The following is a 20729-nucleotide window of genomic DNA, read 5'->3' as shown; positions in this document are numbered from 1 at the left end:
CAGATCTCTTTTTCCTCTCTCTGTTTCTCCCCCTCCCTCTATCTTCCCCCCTCCCTCCCCCTCCCTTCTTTTGGCTTTTGGTTTTGTTTGTTTTGAAACATGGTTTCTCTGTACAGTCCCGGTTGCCCTGGAACTCATTCTGTCGACCAGGCTGTTCTCAAATTTAAAGATCCTCTCTCTGCCTCCCAAGTGTTGGGACTAAAGGCATTTGCCACCACTACTGGACTAAGTGTGTAGCCCAGGATGGCCTCAGACTCGTGCTCCTCCTCCTGCCTCTGTCTCCTTCATCAAATTCTACCCATGTGCACTGCCACCACAACTGGAACTTTTCAGATATTTTAAATTCATAGCTTGAAATGATAATAACAACATGTATTTCTTATTGACTTTGTGTTTCCTACTGTGGTTTTAATGTGTTTCTATGTGGTTTTAATATGTTCATGAACGAGACACTGTGACATATGAGGATCAGCCTGTGGGGGGACCTGTTGTCAGAGGAGATGGGAAGTCTTCTGAAAAGAAGACAAATATCTTAGCTGAGGGTTTCAAACATATATTACTTAGTCTCTTTATCTTCTATTCATTTTGGAGTTTATCACATTCCTAGCACCAGGGTCAACTTTCAGTAGCTATGATGCTAACTTTAATTTCTCCTCATGCTGTCCTCGGCCAATTTTCATGACCCTAAGGTTATTGTTTCCCCTTATCATCAATCATATTTGCAGATATGTATTCTGAGATAACCCTCATTGTCTTGCTATTCTTCAACAATACCCCACGAGTCTTATTGGCCAGTGTGAACTCTCAGTAAGATGACCACTGTGTTGGCTCCCAGTGGTCACACTCTACTTCTGCCAGTCTTTGTACAGATGTTTTTCCCTCCTTCCCTTTTTCCTTCCTTTCTTCTTTCCTTCTCATCTCCTCTCCTCCCCTTCCCTTCTTCCATTCTTTCTCTTTTTCTTCCTCTCTCCTTCCTTCCTTCCTTCCTTCCTTCCTTCCTTCCTTCCTTCCTTCCTTCCTTCCTTCCTTCCTTCCTTCCCTTTGTAGTGTTGAATGTCAAACTTATGGCCACACACAGGCCAGGTAAATGCTATACCATTCACCTAAGGCCACAACTCTGAAAAGACAAAAGAAAATGTGATACAAAATTTTAAAATGCTACCAAAATACTACAGAAACAAAGACAGATTTAAGGGATACAGAGTGGTTAACTAGAAAAGTGTCACAATCAACACAGATTAAGGGATGGGGGGGTGTAGGACAGTGGTGGAGTGCTGACAGTGTGTGTACATCTGTGTTCCTTCCTTAACAAGGCAAAAACATGGAAAAGTGAAATAGCATGAGTTAAATTAGGCAAAATAAACAAACTTCTGTACACACTGCATAAACACAGATATATGTATGTATAATTAAATACACTAGATAAATGAACATGCATGTGATTTCGTAGCCATGCAATTAAGTGGGGGGTTCTTAAAGATTGTCAATAACATTTTGCTTTGGTTTGTGCTCCTTAGTTGTGAGTTGGAGTTGGTCTTCTGCCAATATTCTCTGAGCAAGTAAGTGATCCCAAGGACTGCAGCCCAATTAATGCACTGATGTACAGACTGGTGCTGTGAGTCTTGTCAAATAGCTCCTGTCCTTTGAGATGTGTCACTGTGACTAGTTTGTAGCCGAGGCACTGTTCAGTCATTAATGATAGCAATGCCTGTCAACTTCCTCACTATTAGAGATGGAATTCCAAATTAAAATAAAGTTCAAAAAGGCTTTTTGAGGCTCCAGAGTTGTCTTAGTGAGGAGCTTGCTGAGAGAGTATGAGGGCCTGAGTTTAACTCCTTAGCACTCATACACAAAGCTGGGCATGGCTGCAGGCCACTATCATCCCAGTGCCGGGGAGGTAAGGACAGGAAGGTTCCAGGAGCTCACTGGCCAGCCAGTCTTGTTGAATCAGAGAGCTTCAGATGTAGTGAAAGACTCTGTCTCAAAAATTAAGGTGGAGAACAACACCGAGCATTGACATCTGGCCTCCATACGTACGCACTGACTCATATGGGAGTGTGCATCCATAAGCAAACATGTATCCACAATTCCAGACACACGTGTGCACACACACACATTCATACTTATTTAAAAGTAATTATCAATTTTGATTTTAGTAATTTAATTTAGTTTAGGAAAACTCTTCGTTTATGGTAATTGTAGTCTGCTGAGAATTTAAAATGCAAAAATAAAGAGAGAATCGCGAGGTGCAAAAAACACTTTGAAGGTCAAGATATAAAAATCATTATTTTTTCATAAATTGTTGTGCTTTGATGCTCATTCCCATTTGTTGAATGGAAATCCACGATTTCTGTTAATAACATGTCAGAAATTAAAGCTCCTGTGGTGATTCATTTATTTTTCCAATCTACCTTTGTAACGGAAACGCCAAGCCTTACTTTTTGAATGGCTGGCTTTCAGGGTGGATTTGTTTAACAGGAAGCCTTCAAAGCCTGATAATTGAAGCTGTAGGCTCCCGAGGCCTACGCTGATGAGTTCTCTCTTAGGATGCAGGAACAGGAACATTTAAACGTAGATACAATGAAACGGTTTCCTTAGCTCGGATTGTTGGAGTCCATTCCCACTTTCAAAGAAATGTGTCATACTATAAAACCCTCATCTAGAAGTTGATATTCTGTTTGATTGACTGAAAAATTGCATGCTGTCAAACTCTGCCTTCTCATCACAAAAGAGTCTTTCATGGAGGCTGTAGACATTCATGTATGAAATGCAGTAGTTAGCTCTCCCGAGACATGGAGAACTGGCCTTAAAAACACACTCATCAAAGCAAGAATGAGGTTGAAGGGCACCATAAATGAAAGAGCACCACTGTATAAACACACAGGAGTTTTCAAAAAACCAATTCCATTCAATGATGAACTGCCACCCAAGTGAGGCCGTTTTACTGATTTCAATACAATTACTAACACGTGCAATGAAATTATTTGTTAAAAGTAATTTCCTACTTTATTTTTTAAACATGTACACCCACTGTACAATTACTTATAAACATCTTTTAGATGCTAGAAATCAAGTAAACCTCTTGACCCAAGAGACAGGAAAGCATGCCTAAAAAGCCATTTTCAGAAGGCTAGAGAGATGGCTCATTAGCCAGTGAGCACTGGCTGCTCTTGTAGTTAACTCAAGGTAAGCATACACACATGCATAAAACATACCGATGCACACAGAATGAAATACAATCAAACAAACATAAAGACATGCATAAAACATACCGATGCACACAGAATGAAATACAATCAAACAAACATAAAGATATTTCCAAAGAGCTACTCCACTGACACTTGAGCAAATTGAACCATGTAGTTTCTGAACATGATCTACATGGGAAGAGTGGCTTGTCTTTGGCAATGGAGGCACACTGTCTCTGGGAGCTTGTGTGGAGGTTCATCAGAGGAAGACAACTACTAATGTGTCCCAGTTTATCTTACTATCAGGGAAGGCTGTGCTCTTTACATATGCGCCTTTCAGGAAGGATACCCCTCAAGTGGTGAGAGTTAGAGATATTTTCTTAGCCAGGAAGATGAGCCAAATCATCCCTGGTGATCAGTGGGGAGGCTGGCATGGAGAAACAGCTACTATCACAGTCCCATGGCCCTCACATCTAAAAATAAGCCCATTTTCTTAGAGTTTTGGTTTCCAGAATGGATTTTTAAATTGCACTGGATGTGCTGTATAAAGAAAACCCATAGATTTAAAATATTTATATCTTTAGTATAGATCAATGTATGAAATGATCAATGTATGAAATACCATCTATTTTTATGTAGTATGGTGGCTAAGTGGCCTTACACTTTGGATCAAGTTTTCTTAAATTTCCAAATGGTTTCACGAATCAAGATTTTAGGCACATTGTTTTGTTTTACATTCAGCATGAAGGCATGGCCTGGTTCCTTCTATCATTCTTTTCTACATGGAAAGCGCACCTATCTGCTCTCATGCATACTGGCCTCTCTTCTTCATGTTGCATGGTGTCAGGACCATCACATACAGTGGGCTTGTTCTTCGTCAGCCTCTCATCCCACATTGCTCTGGTTTGTGTCTCTTCAAACAGCAGCAAATCCAGTCTTTTGTTGGTAGCTTTGCTGGTCATATTTAAATGTTTTACACCAGTCCCCTTCTCTATGGGTGTGGACCATCTTAGATGGTTCTCTCCAGGTCAGTGCCTAAACTAGATTTTCAGATTTATATTTTCATTCATTGTCACCTCTTTGAACTGAATGAGTGCTACATTGCACTGAACATTTAGAGCTTCCCAGAGATTACCTATTTGTTTATCACATGAGCCTTTGAAATGTTTGCCTCTTTTGGACACCTTTTATGTAGGGGAGACTGAGGTAAGACACCTGAGTACACACTGCAATTCCTAAGTTGAAAAGTGAGAGAATCTGATCCAACTTGACCATCTCAATTGATTCTCCTCATCAAATATAGAAAAGTATGGATCTATCCTGTTAGTACAGTAGCAGGTAGGATGGTTAAAGACAACAGAAGTGCTAAGGACAAAAGATTTCACTGTCTCCTGCGACCCACTGTGCCACAACTCATCAAGTTAGTTTCACTCACGAAGGAGGCATGGGTGGGACTGGATAGGGCCAAGCAAGAGAACAATGCCACTCCTGCCTTCTAAGACACATATGGCTTGTGTATCAAGAGCATGAAAGTCAAGTTTCTTTTCTGGGATGGAAGACAGCAGCTGAGACTTAATAGACATTACAACAGGAAGTACTGAAAGAGAATGAAATAAAACACACTGAAGGATTGACTGGCATTTGCTCCAATGGTAGGATGATGACAGTGACCTATTTTCTTCTCTGCAGTTCCAACATTTAACTTTCTTTTCTCACACATACACTTGCAATCAGTCTAGAATCGCCCACTATTATGTTCCTACCAAGAGGAGATTTTCCGGAAAGTTCCATCAGTAGGCAAAGAAATTCTATGTGGGTTTGGCATACTGTGTATTAGGTGTTTGCAAATACAGTGCAATGCCATCGTGATACCTGCCATTGTTTGTCACACCCATATTTTTATTTAATGTTTCTTCAGGATTTCTATCCTTGCTTTATCATTTAATCTTATTCTAATCAGGAATGTTATGATTAGGGCAGATTTGTTAGCAGGCTTTCCTCCAAGTAACAGCAAAACCCAAATGTCAGTTTAAAAGCCATGTTGAGTCAGGCATGCTGGTATGCACCCATCATCCCAAACAGCTGGGGAGGATCCTGGGTTCTAGGCTAGCCTGAACTATTCAGTAATACTCTACCTCATAAAACCAAAGGCCAGAGCTCATGGGGGGAGGACTTGCATAGCACTTGTTAAGGTCACAAGTCCTAGCCTCAGCACCACAATAAATAAACAAATGTCCTCTTCAATATCCAAACATACAAGCATACAAACAATATTGTAGGAAACCACTGTGCTGACTGTGTACAAAGGACTCCAGAGTGCTGGCCCTTTGTTGCATCTTAAACATTAAGTTAAAATGAAACTTTTATAGCAGTGTATAAAGGACTCGTCTCAGAATCTGTACACCTTTGCAATATGAGAAGTACTGGCAAACAGACTCTCTGCATACTAGATGTGAGATCCTGGGATTAGCAGGGGTAGAAAAGTTTGGGCTAGGATAGAATGAGAGAGAAACTTACATTGGTTACAGGATCATATTCATTCTCTGTAACACATCCCTGAAGATTTAAGTTGAGAGCTCTACAGATGACCATGATTCTTTTGGCAGCTTTCTCTTCAAAGGGTTTGATCATGAACTCATTTTCAAAAATGTCCCGTTTTTGAAGCTTCAGGGTCTAAAAAAAAAAAAAAAGTTACCAAAAGTCTTCATTAGCCAACACTAGTCATGGAAAAAAAAAAAGAAATTTTAAATTAGAATCCACAGTTATGTAGGCCAAGTTCATTTCTCCTCAGAATATTGACTTACGTCTATGTCTGGGTCCAGGGAAAACAGATTGAGTCTGTCCATGTTTCGTGTTGTTTTGACAGTGTCTTCGGTTTCTGTGAGGTACTATGGAGAAACCCGTGTTAGTCCCTAGTGTCTAGACTTCCCCATGTAGCCCAGAAATACCCAAATTTGCCAAGAAACAGCCCCTTAGTTTTATTACTATCAAGTCATCCATGAACACAGGGAAAATCTTATAAAAGCATGTTCTTATTTTCAAGGATTGTGTCATGTTAAGTAAAACTCTCAGATTATTGAAAAATTCGAGATTAGTTTGTAGTCTAAATCTTAAAGGAAAAGATTGCCATCTCTCATATGAAATCTGTGAGTAACTCAAATGTGTGTGCAAACACATTTTCAACTTCATTACTTTTGCAAAGTCTGGATGTAGGCTGTTCTCTGAAGAATCGGTTTCCTCCAGTGAACATTCACAAGTCATGGAATTATCCAGTGGATCTTGAAAAGACAGAAAAACACAGATTATTTAATAATATGAGGCATAAATTTCCCTCATATATAGCAGTGGATTAAATTCATGAGCTCAGAGGGACATTGATGAGCCTAAGCCCGCCTCTTGTCCTATTGACAATATACCAGACTGTTAAGCAATCAGGGGTTGGAAATGAAACTTCCGATAGTCATGTTAGGCTCCTTACCATCCTGGTACTCTATAGCACTAAGCTCTTTGGATCCTAAAGATGTTAACATGTATAGGTTTTCTTGGCTTCTTTCAACAACACTTGATAAAATTTTCTCAAGTATGTAAATATTTTTCTAACTTTTACCTTCAGGTTCTTTACTTAGAACCCATCTTTTATCTGGAACTAATTAAACTCTGTAGAACACTGCAAACATGTACACTCTATTTGACAATTACTAAGTAATAAGTTCAGATAAACACTGGCTATAGCCTACAGCAGCCATGGGAAACCCAGCGATAGCTTTCTTCCTCATTATCTGTGACTTCTTCCCTTTAGGAAGCATGCACATAGAACTCAGTAATGGCTGTACTTCGGTTTCTAATTCACAGTTGTCTTGAATATCTTGAAATGGCTTTCTGTGGCGAACACTGACTGAGTCTGTGGAAGAGATGCTCCCAACTACCTAGCTAAGACTTGACTGCTACACTGTCAGCCTTTCCTGTTTTCTTTTTTACTTCTCCTTGACTACAATGGGTAGAATCTTATGAGGGAACTAGACTGGAAAAAAGAAAAATATTGTAAGTGTGTTTGTGTATGTACATGTTCATGTGTGCCTGCACATGAATATGTGTGTGTAGGGGGTTGGTCTGGTGCTGCCTGTATTCAAATGTTAAATTCTGTACCCCAAGATTTGGTTGTTCCAAGACAAGTGAATCCTCACATACACCAGCTTTTGTTGTGTAAATCATGACCCCTCCCCAAGTTATCTCTGATTGGTTAATAAAGATGCCTATAGCCTGGAGCTGGGCAGAAGAGATGTAGGTGGGGCTCTGGGCCTGGGCTTGGGGTCTCAGGCAGGAATTACCAGGAGAATGAGGAAGGAAAAGAGAAGAAGGAAGTCACTATCACGTAGGTGGGTCATGAGTGCTGGCTCCGAGGGCTGCCCTGTCAGACAGGAGCAGCCTAGGTGCAGCCCAGGTGGAACGTGGCAAATGGTATCTCAGGGTTATTGACAGGGAAGTAGACAAAACAGCCTAAAGGGCCAATATCTGCCCAGCTCTAGTGCTTTTAAGCTTATTATAAATATAAAGGTTTGTGTCTTTTATTTAAGAAGTAAATGGTCTAAGTGGGGTAATTCCCCTCAAATAATATTTACAACATGTGTAAGCCAGAGGACAATGTCCATTGTTTTTTTCAGTTGCTCCCATTTTATATTTTTACTGATCAGTTTTTTAATTGGCCAATTTCAGACATGCATGTAATGTGTTCTGGTTATCCTCACCTACTCTCTCTATCTCCTGTCCAATTGCTACCACACCACCATGCTCAGTCCCTTCCTCTGATTCCTGAGGTTTGCTTTTGTCAACCATTTAGTTTAAACAGAAAAGACCTGTGTGACTGTTAAACTAGAAGTATCCATTGGTGACTTCCCACCTTATGTCATGAGACAGGTTCTCTGACTGAAGGCAGAGCTCACCGATAAGGATAGACTAACTGTCCAGAAAACTCCAGGGATGATCCTGTCTCTGCCTCCCTAGTACCAGGTTTGTAAGTACACTGTTGCACCCAGATTTTACATGGGTGCTGAGATCTGAACTCATGTCATCACGTTTGCCTGCCAAGCACTTTAGTGACTGAACCAATCTTCCAGGTTTATTTATTTTCTTAGGAAAACAGTGTGCCACTTGATGTTAGAACTTTCACATATCAGCTGACCTCAAGACTGTTAAAAAACCATGAATAAAAGATGCCTTGTAGCTAAGAGGAAGTAAAACATGTTTGTTCTTACAATATATTGCACTTATTGAATGTAACTTAAAGCTCAAATTCAAAATGTACCTCTATAAGATCCTCCCATCAGAAACGTGTATAAATTTTGAGTTACTGGAATTTGAGATCCAACTTTGTTTGCTGGATGATGGCCTCCAGTCCCTTCCAGTCAAGTCAAAACTGTACCACTGTGTAGCAATTGTAATGACCCAGTAAAAGTAAAGATCTGGGGGTCAATTTCTTAGAGCAGGTAGCTCAAGAATGTCTGAGTCCAGCCTGATAGCTCCCATGGCTACTAACTGTCCAAGGGAACTAAACACTTAACCAAGGCAGGCAGATGATTGCCTGAGTTCCTACCTAGCCCCAGCTCGGCAAGCTCTGCACTCTTCCTTCCCTGGAGTGGACCCTCAGGACTGATCTGCAGGATGCGGTTAAGTGTGTGGATCCACTCATCCATATCTGACTCTGTTTCAGCTGCCAGCACGAAGTAGGTCAGGTCGTTCATCTTCAGTTCGAAGGCATACTTCCTCAGCCTGTTATTCTGCGGTATAACGAGAAAGAACTAATCAGTATGCCGTGAGACAGAGAGGAGACACTGCTGCGGTCTTGAGATTCCAGTGTTTCCATCCAGGCAGGTGACAAAAACAAAACCTTACAAGACACAAAAGAGCTTAAGAGGAGTTCAATCATTTGGATTATCTTTTTAAAATTATTTTTAGAACTTGTTTGTACTGAAAATACCTTATATCCGTTTTTGTTGATTGAATGGCATTTTGGCTCAAAGCTTTTCATCTTAGGCCCAAGCGTGAGTATACTGGAGCCTTCTTCAGATTACTGCTTTGAGACCCCCACATTCATGGTATCCCCTAAATTCTATCTGCTATTCATACTATTCATACTAGCAAGTCTTCTGACCCCCATCACACCCTGGAGACAGCACCTGCCACAGCGCTAACAAGTTGTACCATGTCTTCATATCCAAGGAACATTTCTTACTTTGCACCTTACTTATCTTTTTAGCATTGTTGGCATGTCAGCCATTACTTTATAAAAATATATTGAAATGAAAATAAATTATTAAAATAGATAAAATGAAATAAATTAAATTAAAATACCCCTGATTCCCTGAACTCTCACTATACCCGACTTTCATTCCATCTACCAATCTCTGGATATTTCCATACTCTGACGGCCATTCCCTCTTACCCTTCCTCCAGACAAAACTCCTGGCTCTGTTTTAAATTCTTTTCACTCTCATTTAGTCTAAAGGCTCTAAAGACCATCCATACACATACCAAGCTCCTTGTCCTTCTTTAATTTGATACCTCGACATTATATTTGCTGTTCAACCAAGTAGGCCTTGCTGTAGTCCCATGTTGCTCATGTAAAACCATTCTTGCCGAAATGAACCCCACCCCAAGCATATTCACCAAACACAATGAGCATTTACTCCTCAGGTGCTGACATGGTTAATATTCTCTCTCTGAATCTTCACTGGAAACATTATTCAGTTTCCAAGCTTAGAATATGGAAACAAAGGTTCTTGATCTCTGGGGTATGTAAAATAAATTGGAAGTATATACTTCATTCTTCTTAAAAAGTTTCCTTGACAAATATACATATCCTTTAAACATACTTTTGTAAGGGTTTGCATAGTTTTGCTTGTAACAGTTCACAAAGGGGTCAAAAACAGTCATGTTTACAAAGGAAGCAGAGTAAGCTAACTCTTAAAGTTGGTACTTTAGTGGGGAAATTGTGAAGGCATTTGTGATTGAAAGAATGGGCAAACAAACAGTGGAAAAATTGAATATTTTGTGAATAGAGTTAAGATATGGGCTGATTTGCATACTGAACAGTCAAGGAAGTCCACTCTTAGAAGGTAATGTATACATTGAAATCTGTAAAAGGAAGGATACGGGGAAAGGGGGCCACACAGGTGTGAGTTTTATATATTTTAACCACAGATGAGAAATGTAAATTCAAAATGGAACTTGTCCCGAGTAATGGCATAGGATTTTTAACCACAGCAAAAAGCCATAAGGAAAAGGGTCCTGTTTCACTTCCGTATCTGGGATCCTATTGACACCTGTTTAGCTGGGCTGAGTGACCTCTGTCACTATCACACATTTAAGAGTTTTCATGATACAGGGAGTCACAGTTTTCCCTCATATGTGTACGATAAAACTTACAATGAGGTAACACATAAGCCTTGAGACATTGGAAACTCCAGAAGTGAAGGAAAAAGAAAGACTGGTAATAAAGCTTAAAAATCAAAAAACATGTAAAAACGTAAAACTGGTAAAACATGCGCCTATGTTAGTTTGCCAAGTCCCTCCCTCTGTATCACGGTCGAGGGTTATGCTTGCTTTGTAATGACTGACTCACTCACAGGCCAGACTCTAACAGTTCACAAGTCCCCTGTACAGAAGCTAACTTTTTACCTTGGGCATTTAGTGCAGTGACTGATTGTATATTGCACAGAAGAAGGGTTTGCTATGTTGGCATTCTGTACTGGCCAAAGCTATGCTTGGTCTCTGTGCTTGCAGAATGGAGGAGATAAATGTTAAACAGCTAGCCCTGGACACAGAAAACTGGAAGATAAACTTAAACTTTGTATAACTGTATTGAAAAAGAGATACTAGATTCTGTAAGGGCACAGAATAGAATTATTTGGACAAAACAAAGTAAGAGTTAAGATTTGCATTTTATAGCAATTCTAACAGGATAGGAGCCCAAATAGAAAGCAAGCATCCACACACTTAGTATCCAGAGATTTTAGGCTTGCAAAGCTCTAGATACTCAATGTGGGAGGGGTGGGCAGATTCCCTTCATCCACCCTGAGAAAGCCTCCTGGTAGATTGTGGTGCAGGAAGGTCTCTAAGACTGCCTGAGACTCCTGGAACAGGCCTCTGCAGGCAAAGACAATGGGGCTGAAAGCAGGTTTCCTATTGCTCCACATGACAAGAGGAATAGAAATGGACACTCAAGGAAGAAGTAGAGATGTCCAGAGTGTGGGCCATAACTTCTGCTTGGATGTTGTCAAAATCAAAGAATAGCACACTGCAAACAAATCTTAGTATTGTTTGGAAATTCAATACTGTGGAATCTGTTGTCTCACCCGAGGCTGGAAATAGCATGGGCTAGCTGTAAAACTATCTCAGATCTTCCTCTGGGTCAGAATTAAAAGTGGATCCACTGCAATTTGCTTTGAAATCCAGTTTTAGAAGACTTGACTTTCTAAATTGCACTCTGTACTTCAGATGGATTGACTATGGTTGCCAATGTTTTAATAATTCAAAAGTTATTAAAATACATATATATTTTTAAAAATTCAGCAAAGTATAACAAGCTCTTGTTTCTCAAATGGGATGTGTATTCACGAAATGGGCATCTTGTTTGAGATTCTGAGAAAGATAGCTGCTTGCAGTATACATCAGTTTATGGCAGAGTTGGTGGCAATGCTGAGGGTGATATTGGGGCTGATTCTGGGGGTGATGCTGGGGTGATGTCTACATTGGGAGCACTTTTGATGCTATCTCTGTAGTTCCAAAGACAACCATGGGAAGAACAATCAAAAAGAAAAGACAAACATGGAAAATCAGTAATACTTGAATAATTCCAACAGGCAATTGCCATTGGAATAGTAATGAAAAGGTAATGACAATTCCTTAGTCCCAGGATAAAAGTGAGGCAGCAATCTGTTCTAGATTGTCTTATAATGAAGATATAATACTGTTTATTGATAGTCTAGAAAAAAAAAAGGATGGTTGGAATTTTATTTGCTAGCATGACTCAAGAACCTGCAAATCACAAACATGATTTGCTATTCCTGAGAAAGAATTGACATTTCCCTCTCCTTGAAATCACCCTTGTAGTGTATGTTTTATAATTCCAATAATTTTTTGTAGGAAAATAATGATATCGATTAAGTACAAATGAGGCAAGCTAAAATGCCATATTCACTGAAGGACTGTTAGAGAGTTGAAGTGCTAAAATGCCATATTCACTGAAGGACTGTTAGAGAGTTGAAGTCCCAAAGGAGCTTAGCAGTTAGGTGGCACTTACTGAGGCAACGACTTTATTCTTTTTCTTTCTTTTTATTCAAGAGAATCTGGCAATGATCCCTGACAAAACAGATCTGACTCATCCTAGTTATTCATTTGTTCTATGCTTTTGTATACATGTGATTCATCCTCAGGCACAAAATGTGCCCAAGAGCTTACTAGAGGGATGGTTAAAATTTGCATGATCTCTTGAAATTTCCTTCCCAGGTGTAAAAAGGTGTAAGTCAGGAAGAGCTGTGATGTAAGAACTGGGGCTACCAGAAGGTGACAACGTCCCTGATGTGTGTCACCACAAAGAGACTGACCTCAAAGAACTGGACACCTATGTTTCCATAAAGGAAGAAGATACTGCGAACGGTCTTGTTTAAGTTCAGGATTCTATTGATGAACTCTTTAAAAGACACATATGTAAAATCCATCATGCAGAATCCTAAAGATCCAGATACTCTGTAGATTCTATGTTGTGACTCCAGAAGATCTCAGAAAGGTGACATGTGAAGATTAGATTTGAGATGTTCTATGTAAGAGAGTTATCATTCTTCTGCATGCCCAGAACCTGTCAGAGTATCTGTGACCTTGACTTTAGAAGGGAAGTGTTCCCCATGCTTCATTCCAAACATATTATCACTAAATAAAGCACTGAATGAATTAATGAGTTGGTGACTAAAAATGAACATATTTAGGGATCAGTTTGAGAAATGCAAATCAAATTTTATAGGGGTCTTTTCTACAGTACAGTGTCCTTCTTCCCAAGTTGTGAACTATAATGGGGGCAATCAGTGAAGCAGGGTGCGGACACACAATCACCTAGATCTTTCTGAAGTCTTTGCACATTTACTTCAGTTTTACATATGAGAATCCTGAGGTCAGAAGCTGAGTGACAGTCTCAGGGGCTTAGGATGTGAACAGCAAAACTAGGATCTGAAGGCTGGCCGGAACTGACCCTAAGTCTCTGCCTGCTCTGTCAGGTTCTTCTAAGACAATGCTTTAAAAGGGAATGAAACAAAACATAAGTTTGAGATGATGAAGACCAGTGTTTAGAATAGACAGATCAGAACATACAGAGTGGTGGGTCGAAATGGCATTCAATATAAATTTCACTCCTGTGAGCTTATATATATATATATAAAAGAATATGTATTATTGTAGAAATTATGACCCACTTACCAGAGAAAATAAAAGGAAAAACTTTACAAATTTCAGCTCAGCATAATTATAAAATGTAATCAATGATCTCCAAAGTATCGCTAAAGATTTGCTACAGATTTTAAGGCCAAAGAGTATCCTTTGAGCAGCCAACAATAGACAACTATATCCGTTCTCCATTAGGATCCTCATTGCCCTTCCCATATGGAAAGCTGGCTTCTGCATTAAAATGCAATTAGCTTTCCCTTCTAGCAGGGTACTGAGCAGCACTTAATTAATTCTTCAAGTTCAGCCTTATTACTTCCTGGAGGAGTTCCAGACTTTAACAGATGAAGTGTCCAGAAATAGCAGAGGCCTGAGAGGCTGCAGACAACACTCTTTTGCATCTGTAGATCTCAGGATCCTCTGTAATGGTTCAGGATGGAAACTCAGCTATGACATTACAGGCTCTGTAAAGATCTGGGGTGTGCTTAATACAAAAAGTATATCTCTACGGTCCAGAGTCTTACTGCAAAATTTGAGGAGTGATTGCTACTATATTTAATTGCTTCAACTTTTAACTAAAAAAAAAACCAGATTTTTTTTATCAATTTATTTTTTAAAAAAGAAAGGACATCCAATGTCCATGGACTGGGAGACAACTTCAGAATCACTCTCCTTCTACTTGTCACGTGAAATGCTAAGGAAAATAATCTGAAGATCAAGAGCTTCCAGAACAGTCTTATCTGTAAACTCTTGGCAGTCAAAGGAATCTGCGACTTTAAAGAAAATCTCTACTTCAAAGACAGATGACGTGTGTATATGCGGAATTTATTACCTGGCAATAAAGCGAATATAGTTTATAAAGTAGATGCATCAAGCTATGTGACTGACATGTTTCTCTTGTGAATTTCATTAGTTCAGTGGATTTTTAGGCTGTAGACTGGATAAGGGTCATTTTCTTCTTGTGCTTGAGAACTAGCTCAGTCTTGCTTCATACCTCAGGACTCCGCGGTTACCGCTCCCACTCACCCTCCCTCCACAGATCTTTTAGTCCCTTTTTGTTTTAATTATTTTTCTATTATTTCAAAAATAATTATTTTCAAATATCAAATATTCCTTTCCAATATCGTGACACACACATTTCGTCTATCCATCTACTTACCTCTTTTTGTTGTTTTTTCACTGAACAACAACAACAACAACAACAAAACCAATTGATTCCACCGCTCCTTTGCTTCTTTGCTTATTTCTTGTTTTTTTTTTTCTCTATGAAAAATAAGTTCAGTGGAAGTATGGATCTAGACTGTGTGTTTCAGCAGGTTCCCAGAGTCTAGAACAGCTCTTGACTTACACAGATATATTCTACGTGTTTGCTGCATGTGTCGTGCAACCAAAATATAATGACCATGGGGAAGACGATTTTCACTCACCTGCAGCACACCCGTGCAGGAATCCAAAAAGATGCAGCCCTTGGGCTCTTTAGATATCTTCTCATCTTTGTAAAAGTTCATAATGTAGGAGTTATCAGGCAACTGAGTCAGCTGGAAGTAGCGTTTTTTGAACGACTAAAGAGAAGACAGAAGGAGAGAATTTGAATTCCGTTACACTGCTACTCATGGAAATGACAAGGCTTGAGATTAATTTCATCAGCAGGGCATTGCACTTAGAGCAGAGGCACTGATAAATAAACTAATATAGAAAACATAAACTTCATGCAAATGGCTTTTCTCCATGCTGTGCCTCGAGAAGGGATGTGCAGAAAGGTGACAGATCTGGGATTAGTTTTGAGGTGTCCTTACCCGAACAGTGACAGTATTGTTCACAGTGCTGTTAAAATTCCCCTTGTAAAGCCAGCCAGACTTGAACACACCAGTACCTCCAGCTCCCCCACCGCCCTTGGAGGATGAGTGGGATGTGGTATCCTGAAACAAAAGCCATCATTAGCAAGGCAGCCAAGCCTTGTGGAGCCCAGATCTTAGACACTGCACTTGAAAACAAGACTTCTCTTCCTCTTTGACTCATGCATAATAATCATGCTCGGTGTCAAAACAAACATGATTCATTTTGCCTAAAAGCCCCAACACAACCAACTCCTGCTGTTCACCAGAAAGAGATTGCAAAGAAGCCAATGCAGGCACGGAACTAATTGCCCTTATGTTTTAAACCTGTCCATTGCAACAATCACTTACTTCATCCTTGTCAGCGTCTTCATGGTCAACCTCAAAGGAATGTGAAGGAAGTTTCTCTGGCTTGTGTTCTGCTCTGATATTTGAAAAAGAAGAGAAAAAAAAATAATGTCTAGTTTGTCGTTTGATATCTTGCTTTTGTTTTCTGCTGTTCTCAAGATCACCATGACTCCATTAACATTGTTTCAGTTTTTGTAAGCTTTGCTACCTTAAAATCTGGGGGTTCTTTGTCTGGAAAGTATTAACTTTCCCTTTAAGACATTGTATCTTATCTCTACTAAGTGCATATTTTAAATTGAGGAGTTACAAATTCATGTAGATTTGTACGTATCTTTTTGTATTGAATGAGAACAAAGAGGATGGATGTACATCTTAGTGTTTCATCCCCTCCTCTGCATTCTGAAGGAGGATATTAAGCAATGACAATTTTGTGAGCTTTTCTGGGTCACCTGTATGTGGCACAGTCAATGTCTCTGCATGGTTGCACAAGCAGGCTCAGGCATGGAAGGACTTGGTTCCCCAGAAGCAGCCTATATTTTGGCTCTCACGCTGCATCATGCTCCTGTGATAGCCCCTCAGAAGCCCAATCAAATGGAGTAATGGTGGCTGGGCACTACTTTGGCATCACAGAAACTTCAGATTCAGCTGTGGCATGATCAGGAGCAAGCAGGCACACATGGCTTTATACATGCAGAATAAAATAAGTCTGAAGTAAGTTTTCTTGGCTCAAGTAAGTTTTCCTGTCTCATAATGAATGGCTGGCAGAAGCCAGAGTCTCCTCTCAAAGTTTAAGCTTTCTTTGATTGTCAGTACTTTGCCACCTATTAAGGCATTAAACTCTCTCATGTGCAGACATCCCATTTGATGTTTTAAGATGACATATCAAGTAGAATCTGTGTCAGACTATGAGAAAAGATGACCAGAGGTGAATTTGTTAATCCTATCACAGATTTCTTCCTGAGCTAACAATATTCTGAAGAGAAAGAGAGAGGGCTAAAGGCTCCTTACACTCAAGTTCCTCCTGAGCATTCTCACAGGATAGTACCTAATGGATGGAAAGTGCTTTTAGTTTCCCTCTGAAGGACAGCACAGTGCCTACTTCCCTGTGTACCACTGGAAGTTGCAGCACAGAAGGCAATCCCATTCATTGTTAAGCACTGTCCAAGGCTTAACATTCTCAAAAACTAGAAGACATTTCTATCCATCTCTATTACTCATCCTGCCTCTCCCCATTTCCATCATCAGTTCCTGAAAGCTACTGTGATGAACACAGGACCTGAGGCTGAGTGCTACGGATGAAGTGTGCCAATTTCCTTCTCTACTGTTTTGTCTGTGGTCTTCATAAAATCTCAAGACCTGTTGATCAGTACTTGCATATGGAAGAGTCTTTCTCAACTTTAAATGTGGGAAGAAGAGCTGTAGTCAGGGTTATTTGGAGATTATCCCTTGGGCTAGGAGATGGTTGAGGGGGGAAAATGCTTTCTGCAGAAATGTGAGGAGGATCTGAATTCCAACCCCGCTGTACCCATGTATGAGCCAGTTGTGCTTATATATAACTGTTACACCAGTACTGGTAGGGGTGGGTGAGAGACAGGAAGTTCTTAGGAGCTACTCCCAGTCACTAAAGCTAAAATGTGGGCTTCAGGTTCAATGATCAAGGTTGTCTCAGAAAATAGGGCTGAAACGATAGAACAATGCACCTGATGCTGATGTTGTGGAGTCTACATCACTCATACAGAGAAGACTGCACCTGCTACCCCTTCCCACAGACGTTACCTCATTTTGAAGTCGGATAGGTATTTAAAACATATCTGTTAATAGATACATATAACTTATATATTTACATACCCAAATTAATTTATATAAAACCCCCAATAATATGTAGTATGACATTCTCCATCTACAGCTTATTGACTGACAAGTTGGAAGATATTTAAAAATATAGACAAAAGTTTAGCATTCAAATGTAAACACTCTTGGATTATTGCTCTTTGCCTAATAACAGATGTGCAGGGCTCCAATCTTGTCTAATCTTGCTATTTTACAGAGATAAAATGAAGAGCCCAAGGGCCACTTATATAAACACACTGAAGACATAGGATTGGAGGATGCCTCTGTGAAACGACTTAATCAGGAAAGATGACTTCGAATCATCACTGAAAACACTAAGAATACAGAATCCTCCTCTTTCTTCTTTGCAGAGCCTCGGTTTCATTCCAACTCATCTGTGCTAATCGACACAATGATGTTAACTTGTTCTGCTCCTTTTGGTCATGGTCACCTTCCTGGGAAGGCATAGTAAGCAATCTTTACAGCATTCATTCCCTTTGGACCGCTGGAAAACTCTTCCTACCACATTCCATTTTTCTGGAATAGCATATTATACGCCTTACAAAAGGGACTGGTCCTTTCACTGTTTTATTTGATTGACAAGATAAAGCCTTTGCATATAATATTTTCCTCTCTCCCTCCCATGAGAGGTGACATGCCATCTGGGTTTTAGGGGCAAGTTCAAATGGCAAGTTGCAGAGCAATTGCTTGAGATGTTTTATCTGAAACATGTGCATCATGGGACTTTTTTTAACTGATTAGGTATAGCAGTAAAGAGAGAATGGAAGAAACTTCCATGTTAAGTCACCACACATATAGTTTTGTAAACTGGAGAAGGAGTGGTCTTAAGAGCTGTCACCACAAAAATGATGATATGAAGTGATTCATTTCCTTGTCAGCTGGATTTGACTATTCCTCAATGCCTCTGTATTTGAGAACATCACTTTGGGCACATGATAGGAACATACCCTGTGGGCATAGTCTTCCAGACCAGTCATTACTCTAAGTCATAGGATTCTTAGTTAGGCAATACTGATGACTAATTTTCTTTTCTGGTAGCCTGCATAGCACTGTCCAGAATTTTGAGTGTTAGCCATCAGGGGTGAAGCTTCCATGTTAGGACCAATATGCTTCTCCATGTTTTATAATTCTAAATGTAGTATCTTCAGCAATAGGGCTTTACCATAAACTTCTGAATGGTACCAAGAACAGTGAACAGTCTGGACCAGTCTTACAAGACACACCCAACAGTGACATGACTGTTATGGGCGTAACCAAACACCTTTTTTTGATTGAATTTAAGGCTTGCTTCTAAAGATGAAACACATTCAGGACAATAACTTGTGACTACATAGGTCATGGACCTTAGGTGATTACCTACTACTATTATTTGGCTAAGTGGATAGAATATTAATTCAATCCCCAATTACTTATCATTATACCTATACGTTAGTGTACTTCTCAGCACTTATAAGAGAGCTCCTCCTTGCAATCGATGCCAGTTAACATAGAGACACACAACTGGTAAAAATTCAGGGAATAAGAGGCTATGAGATACTCATCTCTTAATGAAACATCTCCCCCTCCAACCAGGGACAAGGAAGGTTTTAAGAGACAGACGTGGTAGATGACGGGAGCGAAGTAGTATTTACCAGATGTAACAGGGCACATATGAACTTGTAGCAGTCATGACAGCATGCACAAGACCTGGTAGAACTCATGCCAAACAAAATGGAGCATGGATTGGGAGGCAAGCAGGAAGTCTTACTCCTACCACAGCTATGGAAAACTGATGGTTTCTGGGAAAGGGAGAGTTAGGTATTTATTTATTTATTTATTTATTTATTTGTGACCCTGGTTGGTTGATGATACTCCAGAGGATAGGACTACACCCAAGAGTATTTAGACAATACAGATTGGATTCATTGGGTTTCAACAAAAAAAGAACAAGTTGGGTGGGTAGAGAGATAAAGGTGAGTCCAGGAGGATTTAGATGAGGGTCCAAATATTATCAAAACACTTTGTATAAAATTCTCAAAGAACTAATACAAATAATTTGGAAAAGAAAACCAAAAAGAAAGGAGTGATAAAGTAGCTGTATTAGAAAAAGTGATGAAAGTTGGCCAGCTCTGGGATGTGTGGCTTAGGATGACAGTGAAGAACAGCAGGTTCTGTGAGGAGCCAGGGAAACATCTTTGTGGTAGAGAGAGACATAGTTAAAGTCCTGGGGAAGGAGAGCAAGTTTGGAGCACCCTGGAGTGAAAGGCTGCTGCAATAGAGACACAGAAAAAGGGAACTTAGTGGTGCAGGGAAAGCTTCTGGGTGCAGGAGGCAGGCAGAGTTTAAACCACTTCTGAGACTCTAAGCAATTGAAGACTTTTTCTTCTATTGGTCTCCAGGGCAACACACCCCTTACCCTACCTTAAAAGAGCAACAGCCCAGCCCTGCTCTCCTTTCTTGAAGTCTACATGATTATTAGACAATGTTTGCTTTTTAATTTAAAGATATCGTTAAGATTTTATCTCTGTCTATTGCCTTCAGATTTCAACAGGAAGGAACATTGGGTGGTCTTGAAGAACCTTTGGAGTCTGAAGATAAAAGGTTGACTAGGGACTTCATATTTTGAGTTTGACCCTAATGGAAGTAGTAATTTACAGAGAATCTCAGTTTTATCCCATATTCCTAGTACTGCCCTGAGAAGGATCATGACAATGCCCGAGTGCCTCTTTAGTTATTTTCTGTGAACTTAGTGTCCACATTTCCCATGAAAAATGCAACAACTGTTCCTATTATATACGGTTATGAGTGTCACATATATGTATCACACCTGGCATATTCTAACACTGAACAAATATCTGTTTATCTATTTAAAGTGTTTTTTTTTTATTATATTTGAGACAGGGTTACAGATAGTTAAGAGTGGGCTTGAACACACTATGTAGATGAAAATTATTTTGAGTTCCTGATTAGAAGTTCCTGCTTCCTGTTTGGTATATACTACCATGGTTAGCTTCCTTCCTTTAAAATGAAATTACCCCCTCTGTCTGTTTGTCTCCCTTCCCTTCCCTTCCCTTCCCTTCCCTTCCCTTCCCTTCCCTTC

At 39.8% G+C, this 20729-nt stretch overlaps 1 protein-coding gene across 3 annotated transcripts in view; it reads right to left on the bottom strand.

Annotated features, from left to right (window-relative positions):
• The window catches only part of Dock10 (dedicator of cytokinesis 10), a 194021-nt gene that overhangs the window by 87254 nt on the left and 86038 nt on the right, over positions 1 to 20729 (bottom strand). For all 3 annotated transcript variants that reach the window (XM_028789411.1, XM_028789412.1, XM_028789413.1), the window contains exons 5-11: positions 15803 to 15875; positions 15413 to 15535; positions 15044 to 15178; positions 8779 to 8962; positions 6381 to 6466; positions 5993 to 6076; positions 5706 to 5861 (exon numbers count right to left, since the gene is read on the bottom strand). In XM_028789411.1, coding sequence (XP_028645244.1) covers positions 5706 to 5861; positions 5993 to 6076; positions 6381 to 6466; positions 8779 to 8962; positions 15044 to 15178; positions 15413 to 15535; positions 15803 to 15875 — 841 coding nt within the window. The remainder of the gene's footprint in view (positions 1 to 5705; positions 5862 to 5992; positions 6077 to 6380; positions 6467 to 8778; positions 8963 to 15043; positions 15179 to 15412; positions 15536 to 15802; positions 15876 to 20729) is intronic.

The sequence above is a fragment of the Grammomys surdaster genome, unplaced genomic scaffold (assembly GCF_004785775.1).
Source record: "Grammomys surdaster isolate TR1022 unplaced genomic scaffold, NIH_TR_1.0 125833, whole genome shotgun sequence".
In the NCBI taxonomy this organism is placed as follows: Eukaryota; Metazoa; Chordata; class Mammalia; order Rodentia; family Muridae; genus Grammomys; species Grammomys surdaster.
The sequence above is the reverse complement of the archived record's forward strand: the minus strand, read 5'-3'. Positions and strand labels throughout refer to the sequence as shown.